Raw genomic sequence first — 20,578 nt, 5'->3', positions numbered from 1 at the left:
TATGGCAATTTGAAAGTGCAGGAATGTAAGACTCCGCAGAGAGCAGTAGGCTCAGCCCAAAGGTGGGTGGCAGTGTGAAATGTGAGGAGGATGAGAATGCAGGGTGACTTGGACAAGCTGGATGGGTGGGTGGATGCATGGCAGATGCAGTTTAATGTGGATAAATGTGAGGTTATCCACTTTGGTGGTAAGAACAGGAAGGCAGATTATTATCTAAATGGAGTCAAGTTAGGAAAAGGGGAAGCACAACGAGATCTAGGTGTTCTTGTACATCAGTCACTGAAAGCAAGCATGCAGGTACAGCAGACAATGAAGAAAGCTAATGGCATGCTGGCCTTCATAACAAGGGGAGTTGAGTATAGGAGCAAAGAGGTCCTTCTGCAGCTGTACAGGGCCCTGGTGAGACCACACCTGGAGTACTGTGTGCAGTTTTGGTCTCAAATTTGAGGAAGGACATTCTTGCTATTGAGAGAGTGCAGTGTAGGATCACAAGGTTAATTCCCGGGATGGCAGGACTGTCATATGTTGAAAGATTGGAGTGACTGGGCTTGTATGCACTGGAATTTAGAAGGATGAGAGGGGATCTGATTGAAACATATAAGATTATTAAGGGATTGGACATGCTAGAGGCAGGAAGCATGTTCCCGCTGATGGGTGAGTCCAGAACCAGAGGCCACAGTTTAAGAATAAGGGGTAGGCCATTTAGAACGGAGTTGAGGAAAAACTTTTTCACCCAGAGAGTGGTGGATATGTGGAATGCTCTGCCCCAGAAGGCAGTGGAGGCCAAGTCTCTGGATGCTTTCAAGAAAGAGATAGATAGAGCTCTTAAAGATAGTGGAATCAAAGGTTATGGGGATAAGGCAGGAACTGGATACTGATTGTGGATGATCAGCCATGATCACAGTGAATGGTGGTGCTGGCTTGAAGGGCCGAATGGCCTACTTCTGCACCTATTGTCTATTGTCTAATACACCATAGGCATATCTTTCCCCATTATTGGCAACATCCACCATCAAAGATCCCCACCATCTAGACCATGTCATTTTCCTATAGCTACCATTGGGCAAGAGATACAGAAGCCTGAAGCCCCACACCACCAGGTTCAAGAACAGTCATTTCCCTGAAACCATTCAGTTCTTGAACCAACCTGAACAAGCCTCAGTATAACAATACTCTTGATTACTTGATTACTTTGACTACAATAATTTGACTACTTGCACTACTATTAACATTTTTTAAATTCTCATTGAAGTTTTTGTTGCAAAAATTATATTTGTTTCTCTTGTGACTGGTGTTTATCTGTCACTATGTGCCTGTGATGCTGCTGTAGGTTTTCCAATGCATACAGTACATGTAATAATGCATATGACAATAAAGTATCTGACAACAAACTCAACTTTGACTATGATTATATTAGTACATTTATCAGTGAATACATTGGCTGAGGAAACACAACAGATCTGTCTTCAGAACTCACACTAATTCTAGACTGAGAACCCACAGAGCTCTACTGTATTGCACTTTGTAAGATAAACAAGGTTTTTTAAGGTTGTTATAGCTGGGGGGAAATATTGGAGATAAGCTGCTACTACATATTGATTGCCTCCCACAATATGCATCTCCATCTCAAATAGCCTCTGACAAACAAGTCCACCTCCTGGCCTTCTCATGGTGGATCGATTTCTACTAGTGGGAGAAGGGGCAAAGATGGGTTACTGATGCCTTCAAACCAGTTGTTTTGGGCAGATGGGGCTCGTCATCCGAGGTTGGCAGCTCACCTAGGAGAAGGAAAACTCTCTCTCAAACCTCTGCTGCCTGGCAGCCATACCCGCTCATGGGGAAGGCTTCAGGAGTAAAGCACATGCAAAAATCCAGAGCTGGAGTCCCTAAGGAAGTCCAATGTTGGGTTCAATGCTGACTGCGACACCACTAATACCAGACCTGTATTAGTCTCTGCCATTCTTTTAGATTCATTGGGTGGCTGGAGAGGGGGAGACTGCTGCACGGGCAACAGCTTGCTCTCCATATCGTACTGTGCGTGCTTGCATATCATGTAGACAGCTGGGACGCAGTATCCATGGTTGAACCCAACCACCAGAGGGCCAGTCAAGATAAGCAAGGGTACAACATGTTCACTGTGAATGACCTTGACACAGAACCTCATTCTCTGCTGATGTTAGCTAGTGGTATACAGGCCTTTTAATTGGGTGCATTGGATGTGCTGTACACAAGAGTTCATTTGGTACTTGAAGCTTCACGAAGCAGTTGGTGAATATTCTCCCCAAAGATTAGTAAGTCTGAATGTGCAGCAGAGTGACATGTTTGTGTTGTATTTCACTTTTAAAATATATTCCATAAGTGCTTAGCTGTTTCTTGCAGTAATGTTACCTGGAACACTAATGCACTTGTCCCCATAATTGTGACCTGAAAAAATTGGTCCTGAGCAGTTCAGGTTTCATCGTCATCGCCTGGAATGGAGGCGCTAATGGGCAAGATCAAAAGAAGTTGCAGAGGGCTGTAGACACAGTCAGCTGCATCACGGACTCTGCTTCCCAACCAGTGATGACATCTTCAAGAGGTAGTGACAATATCCATTGTTAAGGACTCTCATTATCCGGGATATGTCCTTTTCTCATTACTACCATCAGGGAGGAGCTACAGGAGCCAGAAGATGCACACTCAATGTTTTAGGAAAAAATTCTATCCCTCCACCATCAGATTTGTGAATGGCCCATGAACATTACCTCACTATTCCTCTTCTGAACTATTTGTTTATTTTATTTCTTATTGTTAATAATAGTAATTTTTTTGTCTTGCACTGTAGTGCTGCCACAAAACAACAAGTTTCACCATATATATCAGTGATCATAAATTTGATTCCGATTCTGATTCCCATTCTGAGTGGTTCCACCCATAGTCCTGGCTCACACAGACCCACAAAATCCACACTAGTTAGAGCAGATCTTCTAACGTAACCTCCTCAATTAAACTGTCTCCAACCTAGTCACAACACAGCACAACCCCACTTGGGTTTAAGTTGTGATTTCTAAAATATAAAAAAATATATTTCATTGTTGATTTAATGTTGAGTTGATGCTAGTTTGTTTTAATTTGTTACAGTTTTCATTGCAGGATTAATGGTCAGTTGCTACCAGAATTTACTGATGATTTAATTAAGAGTTAGTATTTGGTTTTATTGGTGATTTAACAATGAGTTAATTAACATTGAAGTTTGTTTTAAATTCTTTCTGTGTTGTGAATTACTGCAGATACCTACAGATTTAGTGGTGAGTTTGTGTAGTATTTTTATTGGTAATGTGCTGGTTTAATTGATTTCAGTCTTTTTTTGCATTAGTTCCCGCTGTTTCTAAGTTTTGAGATGGCATTAATATTCAGATTGTATCTGATTTATTGACTGTTTAGTAGTGGAATATTACTGAGTTTACTGGAGATTTTGTGTTTCTATAGAATTGGTTTGAATGAGTGGTTTAATTATTACTGTATATACAGTGTATCTATTATCTGCTGCACTCAATTTCTGTGGGCAGCCTCTGCCCTTCTGGTCTTCTTGCCTGTTTCTTTGTGCTTCTTCAGAAGATCTTGGACAGCACATCCTGAAACTCCTATCTGCTGCAAAATTTCTGCTTGGGAGAGATCTTACTGATGCAGGATGACCACCCTGTGTCTGTTGCAATGCTCACTCTCGCCATGATGTAAGAATTGATGATTTGAAGGTTAAACTGTCACATCTGCCACATCCTCACCTTTTAGTTTGGTCAGTCCTTTGCCCAGTTTGATTCCTTCTGCACCCATTTCTGTTTCAGTTAACCAATTTCATCCATTCAACTCATTATGTCATTGTTCATTAGCACTTGTTATCTTTGTTTAATCATGCACTGGCCATATATCTACAAAGCAATCAAGTTTTTATTTAAAAGTGGTCTATTACTTAATATGCTATTTTCTTTAACAAAATACACAAATGTCTCTGTAGCGTTTAATTTTTTTAGAAATGGTTGTTTGGTATCTGTAGTTGAGTGCTGTTTGTGGGATAGTGGTGAGTTAGAGCAAGGTTGGATGGATATTTGTATATTCATGTTAAGCTACATGTCTAGGGTGGACCACAGAAACAGAGATACTGTTGAATATTGTGCTGTGATGTCCTGTGCTCTGTGAAACGGTGGTCCTTCCACTGCTGGTGCTGTACTGGAAGGCCCAGCTCTCTTCTGTTCCTGATCCACCTGTTGTCTGGCCACAAAAGTTAATTCCGGATGACACCAGAGGCCCTGCAGATGCTGGAAATATAGTGCAATTCTGCCTAACCCATTGAGTTCAGACAGCAATTTGTTTATGTTGTTGTTAAGTCTGGCTGACCATTCACGACCGTGTTTCCTTCACAAAGAAAAGTTATGGAATTTGAGGACCAGAGAGGAAAAATTAAGCACATACTATGTATAGAGCACCTTGCACAACTACCGACTGGGCATGACGGACTGCAGGATCAGTGCGCTGCTGTTTTGTTGCCCGAGCAGGTGATGCAAGAACAAGGGGATCTCATCTTAAAGTTAGCACAAGACCATTGGGAGTAATTGAGAAGGCACGCTTTGCCTCCATGGTCGGTAGAGCGTAGTATTTCGCCCTCCACCCAATAGCTGAAAAACTCTAGTGTTCAAGGACAGGGTTAGGGTATCAAAGGGTCTGAGGCTTCAGGGATCGGAGGGCAAGGCAATGGAGAAATGGGTTTACCGTGTTAATTTTTTTCAGCTCCAACTGCGGCTCCCGACCATTGCAGCAAGTTGTTCATATCTTAAGAGGCATGGCGGCCTTTTCTGCTCGGCATCGTGTTTGGAAAGGGCATGCATATATTCTGTTGGCAGCACACTGACGGTTACCAGTGCGGCTGGACACATTTATAGGGGGCAACTCTGTTGCAGACTTCCTGAACTTCGTTCCCTTTATAAGCGTCACGCCGGGGCCCCTGATCCGATTCACTGAAGCTCAATGCGTGAGTCAACAATAAAGCAAGAGGTTTTTTTTTAACCAAAAAGTGAGTTTGCAGATCGGGCGTGGAACATCATCCACATTGATCCCAGCTATTAATGGGGATCAGTTTAGTGTAATCTCGCTTTATCCATTGTAATTCAGGCAGCGGCTGGCATTCTCGCAGCCGCTGAACTAGAGAGGGGGGCTCTTAAACAAGTGGCGGTCACATCACAAAAGGCGGCGCTGTCAGCGAGACAAAGGCAGTGGAATTGCATCAAGTGTCCTAAAGCCGATTAGGGTTTATGCACTACCGGGAAGGGACGGGTGGGGGGGGGGGGGGTGGGGGATCGAGGGACCAAAGGAGAGAGAGATCAGCTCTGGCACCGCCCGGTAGTCCTGTGCGTGCTTGGACTTCTGCATTCCTTTAGAAGCCGGCCACCTTCAAAGTGTGCCTTGTAGACCACTTTCCAGTCCCATAGATAAGAAGCTGGGCTCATACGGGGCAGGGGAGGTTTCCGAGCAGGTGTTTCATATTTACAGCTCTTTTTGTTGTTGGGACGTCCCCCGTGTTGAGGCCGATGGGCAGAGTCCCTCGTGAAGTGGCTGGTGTGTTAGCTAGGATAACCATCGCCTGCCTTGGGAGCCGAGACCTGTCAGCACGGAACCCACTGTAGACCATCACTCCACCTTCACTTTACACGTCGGAGCTTCGGCCGGACTCGTCCTTCATCAGCCATCGTCTACTTTTGTTAGTGTGTTACAGTGACTGTAGGATACTTAGCCGTGTACATAATCAGCGGGTAATGGAACAGTTCGTGGTCACATCCGGAACGGCGTAGATCAGTAATATTGCACATCTGTAAAAAAGTAATAGTTTCCATGGGCGAAGATGTGTCTGTTTACGGCCTCTGTACACGTTACAATTAATCTACATCAGTAACATTGTTCACTTATGAAAATATGTGTGTACATGGGACAATTACTGCAGTTGTACACGTGTAACAACCAATGTACATTTCGAACAAGCAGAGTACACCTGTTCCAATCAGTTTCCACCTGTACCAGTCAGAGTACACCTGTTCCAATTGGTGTCTACCTGTTCCAGTCAGAATCTACCTGTAGCAGTCAGGGTCCGCCTGTGCCATTCAGAATACACCTGTTCCAATTGGTGTCTACCTGTTCCAGTCAGAATCTACCTGTACCAGTCAGGATCCGCCTGTGCCATTCAGAATACACCTGTTTCAATTGGTGTCTACCTGTTCCAGTCAGAATCTACCTGTACCAGTCAGGATCCGCCTGTGCCATTCAGAATACACCTGTTCCAATTGGTGTCTACCTGTACCAGTCAGGATCCGCCTGTGCCATTCAGAATACACCTGTTCCAATTGGTGTCTACCTGTTCCAGTCAGAATCTACCTGTACGAGTCAGGGCCCACTTGTACCAATTAGAGGACACCTGTTTCAAACAGGGCCCGCCCGTTCATGTCAGAGTCCACCTGTACAAGTCAGAGTTCACTTGTACCACCTGTACCAGTCACCGTACATTTGTTCAAATCAAGGTCCATCTGTACTACTGCACAGTTAAATAATTTACATCAGTAGTAGGGTAATCTGTACACATAATGCTGAGAGCACTTCACTGTAAGTAAAGTAAGTCCATCCGTAACGACCGGTGTACAAATTTAAAATAATGTCTCCTAACAATGAGTTGCATTGGTAACAATGTTTGCACATCGATAATGGTTGGTGTGCAGTTCGTAACATTGAACATCGGTAACACTCAGCGTCTAATGAGTGATAAAAGTACATTCGTAACACTTAGATTCAGAGTAATCATTAACTGTGCGGATCAGTTGTTGTCAATGAAACACGGGGTGTAGTTCAATAATAACTTCAGTGTATTAGTGGCAGTGTTCGTCTGTGAGCGTCAATCTCCAGAACACTGGATCTGTAACGGCCAATGTGCGTTAGAATGAAGATACATTTGTGGCGATTCGGGTCGCCGTGAGGCTGTGTCATCTGCTCAGGTAATTTCAATCTTTAACAATTAGGGTAGGTCCGAGGCGTCTGTGAGCATTAATGATAGCGAGTGAAACAGTCACTATTTGTCTGTAATTGAACATATCTTTAACAGGCTAAGTGTGTGCTGTGGTATCCAGGGACAGTCACTGGCATTGTGTCACAAGTAAACGTCATAGTCCTCCTCTGTCTCCTCCGTCTGTTTCAGCACAACCTGGTTACCTAGAAACAGGCCATTCGGCCCACAGATCCTCCTTTTCTCTAATTGTCTTTTCTTGTAAAAACTCTGTATACTTTAAGTTTAATTTGTTTATCTTCCTTGAGAAAAGCTGCTTATATGATGCTATATGCCTGGGATGCAGCGCAAAAAGATTTTCTTTGCACTTGTACATACGAAAATCAAATCTTCTCTTTGATCTTGGATCCTTGTCGGGGTTTATGTCTAATTTCACCCAACCACCTATTTCTCTCTTATGTCCAGAATCCCTAAAAATGGGACTATCAGTTTCACCTCGCTTCTTGTGCCAGTTAATTCCGTATTCTCAGCACTCCCTGAAGAAAGTTGTAACTCCGCAATTTCCTATTCGCACATGACAGCCTAACTTTGATTTTCATTACGGCGGAGACTTCCGAATCTCGCTTCTTAATTTTAAATACCTCACCAACACAAAGTCGCGCCGATTTCCTTACTGCACTGGTAACTAGAGTTCTGGATTATTGATCTAGAGACTCGAGTTCGAGCCCCATCACGGTAGCTGGGGAATTTAGATCCAAGTGATGAAATAATCCCTCACCTACCCCACCCCCCGGCTTTTTTTAATACACTAAACGCAACGCAACGACGGCAAACGGAGGTGGGAAATGAATGTCCGCCGCATACAGGAATGAACAGAATAAATCATTTTAACATACACGTTCGGCAGCTCCGTGTCCTTTATACCTTTTGAATAAAAGGATGCTGGATCTGTGCGCCACACTCCCAACTGTGCACTGAACACAACCGCACTGATTTTCAATGTCAATATAGCGAGAAATGCTTTCCTACTTAACTTGGTTAATGCATATATCTCGTGATCTGTGTTTAACTGCTGTATTTACTATCCAACTTTTAAAAATAATTGGTGCTAGTGCAGCACATTGTTTGTACCAAAATGTCGCATCTCAGGAGTAAATGAAATGAACGGCGTCTCCACAGAGATGGAGACCAAATTTAGGCTGTAATGCACCACTAAAATGACCTCCAACAATTCACATCTGAAAGCTCCGTGCGCTGCTCTTTGACCTTAAGAGCGTGTAATCATTTCAGATTAAATACATTCAAATGATTGCATCTTTTTTTTGACTGGAGCAAAAATCAAACATTAACTCGCGCCTCATTCCGTGCAGCTATTGATATTGGGCAGATGATGATAACTGATGAGTTTACATTTCGAACGTAAAGGGGATTATAACTTCACACAATGAGCTCGTCCGTCTACCTGATAAACCGCCGCGGTACCAAGAGAAGTTTCACAAGTAGTTCTGTTTGTCCGCTCTCTTTCTCTGTGCGACCCTATCTGCTCTGGGGTTGTCGGTATTGAAATAAATACTTTTTTGGTATCGATCGTAAATGAAAAACGTTCTGTTATCTCCAGCTTGATCATTATAAACCTTGAGCGTTATGATTTGACAGGCGCCAAGTTTACGAATCGACTGTCTGCTGGCTAAGCGGATCTTTTAAAACAAAACAGCGACTGTGCCGGGTAAGAGAATTGGCGAGAGAATCCGCACTTCACACAGAATGCTACAGAAACTCAGCAGGTCAGGCAGTACCTATGGAATGGAACAAATAGTTGAAGTTTCGGGTTGAGACCCTACATCAGGACCTGGTGAAGGGTCTCGGCCTGGAACGTCAACTGTTTGTTAATTTCTATAGATGCTGCCTGACCTGCTGAGTTGCTCCAGCATTTTCCGAGTGTCGCTCTGGATTTCCAGCATCTGCAGAATCTCTTGTGTTTTAAATTAGCTCTTGCTCGCTTGGCTACGAGGGTTTTAAACAGTGGGTGCGTTTTGTAGTTCACAACAGCTTAAAGAGTTGTAAAGTTAGCTTGTCAAAGAATCACACTGTTCCACGTGGGTTTCCAGATGTAGAAAGACAGCTTCGGTTTTATGGTCATTCGAGGGTAGTGCAGTCGTTTAGTGCAGCGTGCATACGCGGAGCAATGTGAGGCGAAAAGCGGGTCTGTTATTACTCGTCTAATGGGTTTTTATTACGTTCTATCTCTCTTCATTTTAACAGCGAATATCACCCGCACATATATTAAAACTCCCTCGCAACGCACCCGGCTATGCCAAGACAGAGCTAGACATCTTCTATTAACCCCTGGCCACGCTGCATGGGCATTTTCAATTAACTCTAGAGTTTTGTTAATGAACGAAGATCAGACTGTCATGATATCCAATTATGAAGACCCGGTTTTACTTTGAGAAAGTTATAATTTAGAAAACAATCGAACAACTCTTCCCCGTGTCCGCTGTGTAATATTATCACCAGCAGCACTTCGCAATGATTAATTTCTGTAAGCACTTTCTCCGGGCTGTTTGATGGTTTTGGCTGCTCTGACATTGCGGCGAAATACAGGCGGTGTTTTGCCGGAGAACAGGAGAGCGCTGTTCTTCCGGTTAATTGGAGAAGGAATATCCCCGAAGTTAGTTTCCGCTCTTTGTGCCAGCTGACAATTTGGGGGATGCAGGGTCAACTTTCCTGTTGGGGGTGGGGGGAGGGGCGAGAAGACAGAAAGACGAGCGACACTACATAGTACTTCCAGTCATCATTATCCTGGCATTATTAAACCAGGGAATGTCAACACAAACAGCACGACATGATTTTGATAAAATGATGCACAGTACAAATTTTGGATAACATTCTTGTGGACAATTCTAATGTAAATACTCCCGCCTTTGCTTTCCTTTGAAAAGGCTGCCTTTTGCTCGCAGCTTAAGTTCCCCACCAACATCAAGCATGCTTAGGCTTTGTCATGCCGGTTTAACTAAACCCCATTTCTTCTCCATATTCACAGGACGGAGCGCATTTTCCTTTTTGATATTATGCAAATTGTTTGACTCCATATTTTAAGTCTTTGTTTGTACATTTCTCAATACAGATAAGAGCACTTCCAAACACAGTATGAGATAATAAGGGAGTTTGGGGAACTCGTCTTTCTGCAACAACAGAATTGACAAACTAGCCCTGTATGATTGAAATGAAGTATGAATTTGCATTTTCAGTTCCTAAGTCATGGATACAGATAAATATTCTATACCATGTTCAGTCTCTAATTATTGACACCAACCCATAGTCCGGTTAATGAGGTAATTGTGATATAAATGATTAATAAACCCCTTTAAACTGACCAGTGATTCTGTGATCGGATGGTAATTCCCTTTACAGAAAGGAAATCTGGGGAGCTGGGGATATTGTGCGAACAGAATAGGTGTCAAATTAACTCCACTATTAATTATGTGCTATTAATATCTATACCTCCATCAAAGTAGTTCAGTTATCCGATGCATTCTCCAGTGCTGGCATTTTTGTGCAGAATTCTGACTTTTAACAATAAAACAAATAGGCTCTCGCAGCCCCCGCCTCGATGTGTTGAATGTGAGTGTGCAAGTTACTGAAGGGGGAGGTGAAATAACCAGCTCGGAGCTCTATTCATTTGAGAAAGCATCGCGGGCCAGTAACTATTAGGACGAGCTATTCTTTAGACTCCCATCAAAATTAATCATTGGGACTTAATTTTAAGCGCAGACAAGTTGCTGTTAATTTAGTGCAGCGTGTATGAGATGTAATGAAAAGCGAGGTGCTAGCCATCTCTCCTGGGGCCCATTAATCACTGGGCTGCGACGGTCGGGGTTGATTACAATTTGCAAAAAAATTCATTAAAAGCCATGGCGATTGACAATTTTTATCTCTCCCTGCGATCTGACTCATTAGGCAGCCAAATTAAAGCGCTGATGATGGCGATGGTGACAGCGATCAAATGCCTAGTTGTTTATCTTGTACTCGCTACATCCTGTCGTGTATCGTTTATTTGGGGTCAGGGTCAGCAACAATACAACACTGTCACTGTCGCCACTAACACTTTGGAGGGGGTGGAGCTGGGGGAGGGGTGCAGAGACGACTTTGTTTTTTTGTGGGAGGAGGGAATTAGATGATATGTGGCCAGGGTAAATTATCTGCCATCAATCGTTTTGACCTTCTGTAAGGGTTGATTTAGTTACAGGGGGCATCAGGAACACCGGCGGATCTTTACCAACTGATCGCCGGAGTTTTTTTGTACGTCTTTTATAAAATCGATTTGTCGATAATATTTTCTCTGCGAAAAAAGAAGTGAAAAAGAATGAACTTCCCAAGGGGGTATTTACATCGGCACAGTTCCAACACTTGGTTAACGCATTCGCCCTCGTTCACCAGCTCTTGTGAACAGAACTCCCAGAAAGGAGCAGTCCTTAAACAGCATTGGTAATCATCCTAACGTGGCTTCATGCACGCAACTGGCTCCGACACAGTTTATTTTTAAACTCTCATTATATCTTTTTTTTCATCCACGTAGCCGGCAGGCTAAACTCTTGTGACAATTCGCCCAGCTTGTCATGAAATTCCCAGTTGTACACAACGGATGAAATTTTAAATGAAAAGGATTGTTACAACTGGCTCTCATTCTCAATTAGTTTTATTTTAATGCTGTTCCTCTGTTTCTCTGACAAATCGCACCGATTTTAGTTTGGGGATTAAATCCGTACAGATCGGGCCCATTGGCAAATACTTGGGTCTTTTAAAAGTATCTTAGATCTTATTTATTCGGTCTCAGAAAGCTAGATGTTTTCGGGGAAGTAGTTAAAGGTGCCGATAGAATGGATTTTGGAATTATTTGCTTATTAATTACAGATTATGTATCAATCAGTATAATCCCTTCAAAATAGTTCAGCTGACCGGAGTGTTCTCAAGTCTTGTCACTCATTTGCATCTTTGCAGAGTTTGTTCTGTAAATTTAAATATTAAATTCGTACTGATCTTGGAGTTAAATAACTTAAGCGGGTAGAGGTTCGTTGTTACTGGGCAGCTAATTCACACCCGTATCAGATCGATTCGATCGCCAGCACATTAACAACCCGTGATTCCGGGGAAACTTTCTGATTGTCCAGGGATCAGCAAAGTCCGCTCTCCCGAGTCGGGGCGTTCACATTTCCTTTTTTTTAAATTTCAGCTTCAAAATTTCACTTTAAATCAGTATCTCACTATATTGTACCAGATTACCAATCCATTCACTGCACCCTTCACTTTACCAAAGAATATACCTCGAATGTTTAACCTTTAGTAACGCAAAACTTAGTAGGAACTGCAAGCGCTGATTGATTTTTTTTTATGGAACCAACGCTCGGTTTTATTCACAAAGCATTTTTGTACGTTTTTGGGAGAATTTTCGTCATTTATAAGAAATATGCTACAATTATTTTCCAAAAAGAAAACGTAAAATAAATTAACAACATCATTTCATATAGTCACACTCGTCTTTTTTTTCCTCCTTTAAAAATGAACTGCAATTTCAAAAGCGAATTACGCCGAAAAAAAATATATTAACAAAAAGATCTATCACAACGACCGTGTCCGCATGAACATTTAAAAATGACATTAAATAGCAATATTTTACGGAATTTACCTTTTGGCATACGATGAAACAATGCAAAGTGGTCTAAACACCAATGGAAGATGGATTTAATGTGAATCTTAGTATCGCGGTCTCTTTCTCCCCAGGCATGTAGACGTTCGCGATATTCCCAGCGCACATGTTTTGGTCCACGAAACAGTTAAATACCGTATAGAGTTGATGTATTTTCTCAGTTCTTATATACAAACAAAGCATAATTATTTATTTATAATAAATAGGGGTCTGTCTGTTGCAAGTCTTGGGTTTTTACCCGGGAAGTTAGTTTGTTTCTCTCTGTGTATATGTGCGTGTGCGCGCGCGCTCTGCCCCTAATCTCGCCTCGTTGGAAAAGTTTTTCCTCTCAAGGTCTGGGCTGCTCCAGTTGTTGATGCTGGCTCCTGATCGCGAACCTGCTGACGTGCACTGGGATTGGCACCACGATTTTGGGGTTCCTGGATGGTTCTCCCGACTTGGAGTTGGCGTTGCCCGCCTTCACGCGTTTCCACTTGGCCCTGCGGTTCTGAAACCAGATTTTGACCTGCACTTCGCTGAGTTTGAGGGCGTGAGCGATCTGAGATCTCTCGGTCAGCGAGAGGTACTTCTTGCAGTGGAATTCCTTCTCCAGTTCCAGCAGCTGTTCGCTGGTGAAGGCTGTCCTCCTCCTCCGGTTTTTGCCTGTTGCCGTATTTGTTGGGGTGGGATTGTGGTGGTTAAGTTCCTCCAGGCCGGCGCCGGACTCCTCTCCCTTGTGAGCAGCCTGGGATGTGACGTTCTCATCAGAGCTGTAATCGAGATCACTGTCCATGGAAAAACTCTCATCTTTGCTTTTGGGGTCGTCGTCTACCTTTGAATCTACTTTTTCTTGTGTTCTGTTAGTCGTGACGGCACCTGGAGGGAAAGAGAGAGGGAGGAAAATACAACATAATTTGACATTTCAAACTTATCAATAATCTATGTGCCTAATTAGATTACAACTAATTATTTAAACTTAATTTTTTCTCTAAACTTCAGAACACTGTTTTGTTATTCATCACTTTCACTTATCTTTTTAAAATGAAGAGCTATTTGCGATCACATTTTTAAAAAAATGTATCGGAATTAATTAAAGACACGCTGATAAAATGGTTCAGAATAACTGTCTGAATTTCTAGAGTTCGGGTCAATTCAAGCACGCTTTAGTTCATATGTTAATAATACGGCCTTAACTACAGTGAGGCAAGATGCAAAATTTCCAAAGCCTATTTATCCCGTATCTCCGTTTAATTTTGCAAATTCCTCTGAGACAGCGTGTCCGCTCTCTTTCAACTGTAACTCGTGTTAGTGGCGCATAACAATGTGTAACTCTTGTTTCTAAGATCGCTGTTTCTCTGATGGAACCCAGGACGGGAGAATGCAGTCGGCATGTTTTGTAATGCACCCGATTGAACTTAAAATCAGTGGAACTCTGAATGCACCGAGACTTTCTATCGTGGTGGTTGTTATTAACAAACGGCGACTATGAACAATTCTGTGCCTTTGCCGGTGACAGTATTCTTTTACGCAACGATGATCTTACCTATAACGGCGTGCACGGCTTCGGACACCGGAAAAGACAGAGCCGGGGTGTCCTTGCACAGAAACGCCTTGGTTTCTTCTCCCTCCTGTTGCACCCCGCCTTCAGCCTTGTCTAGGGTTACCAGAGTCTGCATGAACTTCCTGGCCGGCTCCTGGTTGGGGGAGGACGGGAAGCTGCGACTGCCTTCGCCCGTGCCCGGTAACGTGGCCATGAGGGTGGTGACGGCCATCCCCTGGCCCAGGCTGGTGCAGAAGCCGTTGGAGAGAGAGCCGGTCAGGTTGCTCACTTGGTGGTGGTGAGGACTTGGCACGGCGTGGAGGTTGTGCTGCAGAGAAGGCTGTGGAAGGGCTGGCGGGGGCAGGACAACCGGTCTGTAGGGCATAAACATAGGGTAGCCGGTGTAGACGAAGTGGCCGGGACTGGGCTGAGGACTGGTGCCTATCAGGGAGTCTATGCTGAAGGCGGTGCCGGTTCCCAATGGTCGCTGCATCACAGTTAACGGGCTGAAGTCGGCGCACATACAAGCGAAGGGTGCCCAGATGCGGCGAGGCTAGTCAAGAAGGACGGGAAGAGCTGAGCAAGTCCAAGGTGCAAAGGCTCAAGTCAGTAGCCCGATGGTCCGAGGCTCCGATTTCCCCTGGATATCATCGCTCTCCGGGATCCGGGGGCTCCTTCAAGATCCGAGTGTGAAATAGGCTCTGGTTGGGGGGGGGTTTCGCAGCCAGGGGTCACATCCATCAAAGCTTCAAATTACGCTCCGCTTTTTCTCATTCACATTTTCCTGAAACTTGCAACGTCCCGTCTGTCACGTGGGACGTATTACCCCTGTTGATTGGTCGAGATGGAGGAGAGAGGGCGTGGTCTCGCCGCGGTCCCACCCAGCGCAGCAACCCTTCGGTACTGCATTTGTTGTATGACATTCGCCTTGCTCCCTCGCCACCCCCCGCAACACTTTGTTTTAATGTCCCTGTACCGTTAGTGAAAACTGGGGCCTTTAGACAGAAAATGCAAACACTTAATTGTACTGAAAACTTTAATGCTACAGTAGTTCAAATGTCTTTTAAATGTTTTTATAGGATCTTGTACTCTTCCCAACAATTGATGTGATTTCACAGTGAATCTATGCCGAAAGTGACGGGGAGATTTAACCACCGACTCAGAACAAACTTCTACAGGTACGCAGTCCTTGTTGCGTCCCGACATCCTTTCCATCAAAATATACACACGTTCTTGAAGGAATGAAAGGCTGGGATAAGGGTGCCGACAGCATCCCAGGAACTGTAGTTTAAAGCGCGAAAGTCTTTAGGCCTCCAGAGCGGCTTGCAACTACAACTCCCGTCATGCCCTGTAATGAAGCGCATGCGGTTTACTTAAACTCCCGGGCTGGTTCCAGAGGGGATTGATACACACAGCCTCCACTTCAGTACGAATCCACTTGCTACAACAACTACAAAAAAACTATTTAATCCATTAAATAGTTGTGCGGTATGACAATTCGAAAGCATAAACTCCTTTAAACACATACACACACACACACACACACACACAGAGGATTTGCAGTAGTTTTGAGTTAAGTGGACAATAACCATAAATTAATGGGAATGGATTATATCGATCCTTAGTCCAGTCTATGTGTTGAACGGGTTTGAGTCTTTTGGACATGGTCGTACCTTCTGGCTCAGGGTACGTGAAGGATGGTGGTCCTTTCCTAGTCCTCTTGTGTTTGCCTTGTCTGGGGCGATGAACGACAGGGCTCGCTCACAGACAGTTTCGGTCCCCAAAACAACACAGAGAGGGACACAGGGGCGATCAGCTGCTGGCGCCGGGTTTTGCATTTAGCGAGCGTCCTGCCTTATTACCCCGGTCGCGATCATTACGGAATTATCGCGGCTCTGTTTGCGGCCGTTTGGGGGAAAAAATAAACGTGTTGGGATAACTGTATTAGGGGTGAGGAGACCAATTGTCAGTCGGCAGAGCTGGAAGAGAAGAATTGGCCCAGTGTCCGGGAATACCGGGATTACAAAGAGCTTGTTGTGTGTGAAGTATAGGCATCAGACACACCAATTTGCGAGACGCGGCCCGCTGAAGGTCTGAGTTAAACTTTTATTCATAGCGTTTTTAACTGAAAGATAGAAAGGACTCCATGTGGTTCTAAATCAGCCGCTGGCCAACTTTGAAATCAGTGCCCAGCAATTATGTAAACGAGTTATTCACCAACATGATTGCGTTAAATCGGTACGGGCTGCTCTTTTACAATGCGAATCTCTCGAGGCTCCCAGAATAAGTAGGCATTTACTCCTGGATTAAAAAGTAAAACAAACAACCCGACAAAAATGATAAGAAATGAACGCCGGCTTTCATTTAGTTTTACACAATCCGATCCCGATTTAAAATCGCTAAAATAATAAGCATCACAAAGAGAAGAAAGCCTGACTCCCGAGTCTTTCAGAGAAGAGAACCGGCCGCGTATTGACAGAAAGAAGAATATGTGAAAGGTGAAGAAAAGTGGGCGTGATAACAAAAAAAACGACCTGCTCTTTCGGCAAATCAAAAGCGAAAATACTGGAGAAATAAAGGAACAGTTAAGAGTGAAGATTAGCAATATATGGGTAGGAGTTCGCTGAGTTTGGAAAAAAATAGATACGGACTGTGACTTGGGAGGGATTTGGCCGAGAATACGGGCAGGGGGAAAGATTGTGAAGGATAGAGGACAGGGAAGGAGGGAGGGGAAGGCAGACTCAGATATAAGAAAGCGTCAGTTTAACTACCCCTTTCCCCGGCACACTGACACCCTTCAGACTCTGGTGAATTTGGGAGAAAGACACCAACGAGTTCGGCCTATCAAACTCTTTCAGCGCGAAATTCGATTCGATTACATTCCCTGAAACGCTGGTCAAAATGGGGGCATTTCTAAAATTCCATCTGTTCCATCACATGGTTATTGATTTCAGTCCTGCACTTTAAGAAATTTCACAGAGCCAGAAGCCTATTGAGCTATGATTAACAAAATAAACATTGGCGGCCCAAATGAAACGGGAGCTGAAATACCAGTCTCGGTCGAAAATATCAGAAAGCCAAAATGCAGGGAAAGTGCACCTGTAAAATTGCAAAAGGTGGGTTATTTGAAAATATAATCTAGCCAAGAAGGGTGATCGTTTAATAATGAAACGGAGCCTCACATTGAGCACAATCTCAATGTCTCCTCTCTCTTGGTGGAGCTCCCTTTCTCCCGGCCGGAGATCCAGCGGGTGTGATCGAGGCACCAGGCCACTAATGACAGGGGTGGAGTCTCTCGGTAATTCAGATCACGGAGTGATCAGGCAGAATGGGAGAACGAGTCTGTCAAAGTGTGGGATTCAGGGGTTTGACAGTATACTTATGGCTTCTCATTATTTTGTCACTAACCATTCTTACAGGGGCTAGCTTGAGAAAAAAACACTCAAACTCATTTTCTCTCTCTGTCTCGCTTAGCCATCCCACCCCCTATTCGGACAACGGCCCGCTCTCCAACTCTGGGAATTGTTTAATCTACAATCGGGCCTTTTATTTAATCATTCCCTTTGGACGAGTCTTTCGTCGTTCGGGCGCATCAGCTGGAGAGTCTGGCTCGGACGAAGTGTAGATCTCTGCTGTTTGTTTCCATTTTTAGTGACATCCGAAGATTCCCTTCTGAACAGCGAGAAGAAATTGGGCATTCATATATAAGCAGGAATCATTTTTTTTTGTTTTCTAACTCAGAAGGTCAATCGGGCCATGGGTTTGTGCCGGCTCTTTGAAACTACCCCTGTATAACCCTCCTCTCCTATTACATATCCAAGTTGCCCTCCTGGAAGTTGTTACTGACTCTGCTGCCAATACGTTTGTTAGACCGAGAAGGTCCTTAACCTGCTGTCTTTTTGCCAATGAGGTTATCTGATCCAATGAACAATGTCGAATATCTCCTCCAAAAAGGTACCGTGTTTACCAGTAATAAACGAACTGATCATCGGCGAAAGTTGTTGACGGATGTCAAAGAATCCGTGGAAAGACGAAGTACTGTGGACGGGCAACAAGGTGCCTTTAATGACGGATGCTGTCAACTGTGGTTTGGGATAAGGAGTGTTTGTAACGGTATAGGGAAGGGGAGAGGGTTAGGAGCAGGGCGGGGTGCGGTCTCGGAGGTAAGAATGATGGGGGGGGGCAGAATCAAGAGATGTGCCCGAAGGGCGGATGAACCCCGGAGAAATCAGATACCGAGTCGTTCTCGCTCTAAAAGCCGCTTTGAATCTGCCACTGGGCATTATTTCTCTGTAAGGAATGCGATGTTCCAACCCCCCCCCCCATGACCTCTGAAGGACACCCCAAACTCGTCTCTGTTAAATTAAAACCCAACTCATTGTTGAGATTACGGTTTTAATGCTATTTTATGAAATAAAATTATTAAGGACACTTCGGCGCGTTCCTTGGAGATTCATTGCGGACTGACCCATTCGCCTGTTTCAGGTCAATTAGAAAACGCAACAGTCGAACTAATTAGTGATCTCTGCCGATTGGGAGGAAGAAGTCATTAAATCGATTATTTGCAAATCAGGCAGACTCAGATTTAAGTGAGAAATTGGCGCGATTACATGACAAACAAACCATAAAATAAGGGGTGAGGGAGCGAGAGACAGGAAGAGAAAGAAATTGTTTCCGCGCGTTTTGCTCGCTGTTTCCAACAATCGTCGGAGTTTGAGCGGCAACGAGTGACAATCACTATAAAAGTTATGAATTTGTCAGCACAGAGCGAGACGGGTCAGTTTATCTCACAGCTGGCCGGCAGCCTGACGTTTCATGTGTCCAATGAAACCTTTAATCTGGGATTGAAATTGTGGGTTGCCTTTATCTAATTTCTACAGTTCATTGTTTTCGAAGATCAGAGCTATGTTAATCCCGCAGACAGCTGTAAAGGGAGCAATCCTGGGGAATGCCGAGGGGCAGGAGACAGTGGGGTATCGCGATCCTTCCTGTTTAAACATATACTGTATAATGCAGTGAAGAAAACGGTGCGTCGCACACTACTTATCTTTTACAGCAATTCGGCTTCCTTCCCCAAACATTTTTGGCCCACGTTCTGATCCTTTCATAATCAAATCTACATTTCAGAGCATCGGAGACCCTTCCCTTCATTGACGTGGATGGACAGTGACTGGAAACAAAGATACGTACTAATTACCCTAATGAAGGGCCTTGGCCCGAAACGTCCTCTCCATAGATGCTGCCTGTCCTGCTGAGTTCCTCCAGCATTTTATGTGTTTTACTCTGGATTTCTAGCTCCTGCAGAATCTCTTGTGTTCATATACCAATTATTATTATACTTCTAGGAATAAAATTTATTTTGAAACAGTAAATAAAGATTCCTTAATACTTATTTATGTTTGAAGGGCAAACCATGGTAAAATGGTTCTTCTCTGTTATACCGAGTGGCGTGACTTCACGTGAAAGTACAGAGACTTGTTAACAAAAGGACAAGGTGTTACTCTTAGACTTTTTCCTGTTTAAATCACAACTTCAGTACTTTGCCGGTGTTTATATGTGTGTGCCGTGTCTGTTGTATCTGGGGACAGATGTTGCGAACAGATGTGCTGTCTGCACACACCAACTTTGCAGGTGTTTTCTTCCTCGTGAGGTGCGTTTCTCAGTTTAACACACGACATAGGCTCACCTACCCATTTAAAAGTCTTTAGTAATACATGGCAGTAAACGACAAAGTTGTGCGCGCTAACATTATAAAGGGAAAGATGCATCAGGTTTAAAAACGATACTCGTTTAGAAAAAAATCCCAAAGCTATTAGAGTGGGCATTACAATGTAACAAAGTTGCCCGGTACACTACGGCTTCTGTGAATTCAACACACTTAAACATCTGCAAAACATCTGTAAGAACCGGGCTGAGCTTTGATCAAACAAATTCCTAAACCGACCGACCCCTATAATCAGCGAATTGCAAAACAATTACGTTTGTTATAGTCTGAAAAGATGCCGCGAAAACACGTCCTGCATTTAACTTTAAAGAGGGGGGGGAATGAAACGGGGAATAAAATCCACGCCAATCAATCAACACGTCCCATAAAGTACAGGCAGTTTGGAAACGTCCATTTTGCACAGAGTCCGTCTCGCCGAAATTCTGCAACTGATGTGCACTATTTACGTCCCTCGTAAATATCACCGGCTTAGTTTTTAACACAAATCTTAAATCGGCCGAGTGAATTTGGGAGGCGCTAGCGTGTTTAAAAACACGCGGCGACATTGTTGAATAAAGTTACCGCGAGCCTCAAACGCAATTGTCCCCTTCTGAAGCTGTACCCGCCGCA

At 43.9% G+C, this 20,578-nt stretch overlaps 1 protein-coding gene across 1 annotated transcript; it reads right to left on the bottom strand.

Moving 5' to 3' along the window:
* Window positions 1-13,026: 13,026 nt before the first annotated feature.
* On the bottom strand, window positions 13,027-14,767 carry gbx2 (gastrulation brain homeobox 2). Its single transcript, XM_072262402.1, has 2 exons — window positions 14,248-14,767; window positions 13,027-13,580 (listed from the first exon to the last, which is right to left on the bottom strand). The coding sequence occupies exons 1-2, from the start codon at window positions 14,765-14,767 to the stop codon at window positions 13,054-13,056; spliced, it is 1,047 nt and encodes a 348-aa protein (XP_072118503.1). The 3' UTR covers window positions 13,027-13,053.
* Window positions 14,768-20,578: the final 5,811 nt, after the last annotated feature.

This window comes from Mobula birostris, chromosome 6 (genome assembly GCF_030028105.1).
Source record: "Mobula birostris isolate sMobBir1 chromosome 6, sMobBir1.hap1, whole genome shotgun sequence".
NCBI classification, from domain to species: domain Eukaryota; kingdom Metazoa; phylum Chordata; class Chondrichthyes; order Myliobatiformes; family Myliobatidae; genus Mobula; species Mobula birostris.
Note: the sequence above shows the minus strand (reverse complement) of the source record. Positions and strands in the feature narration are given on the sequence as shown.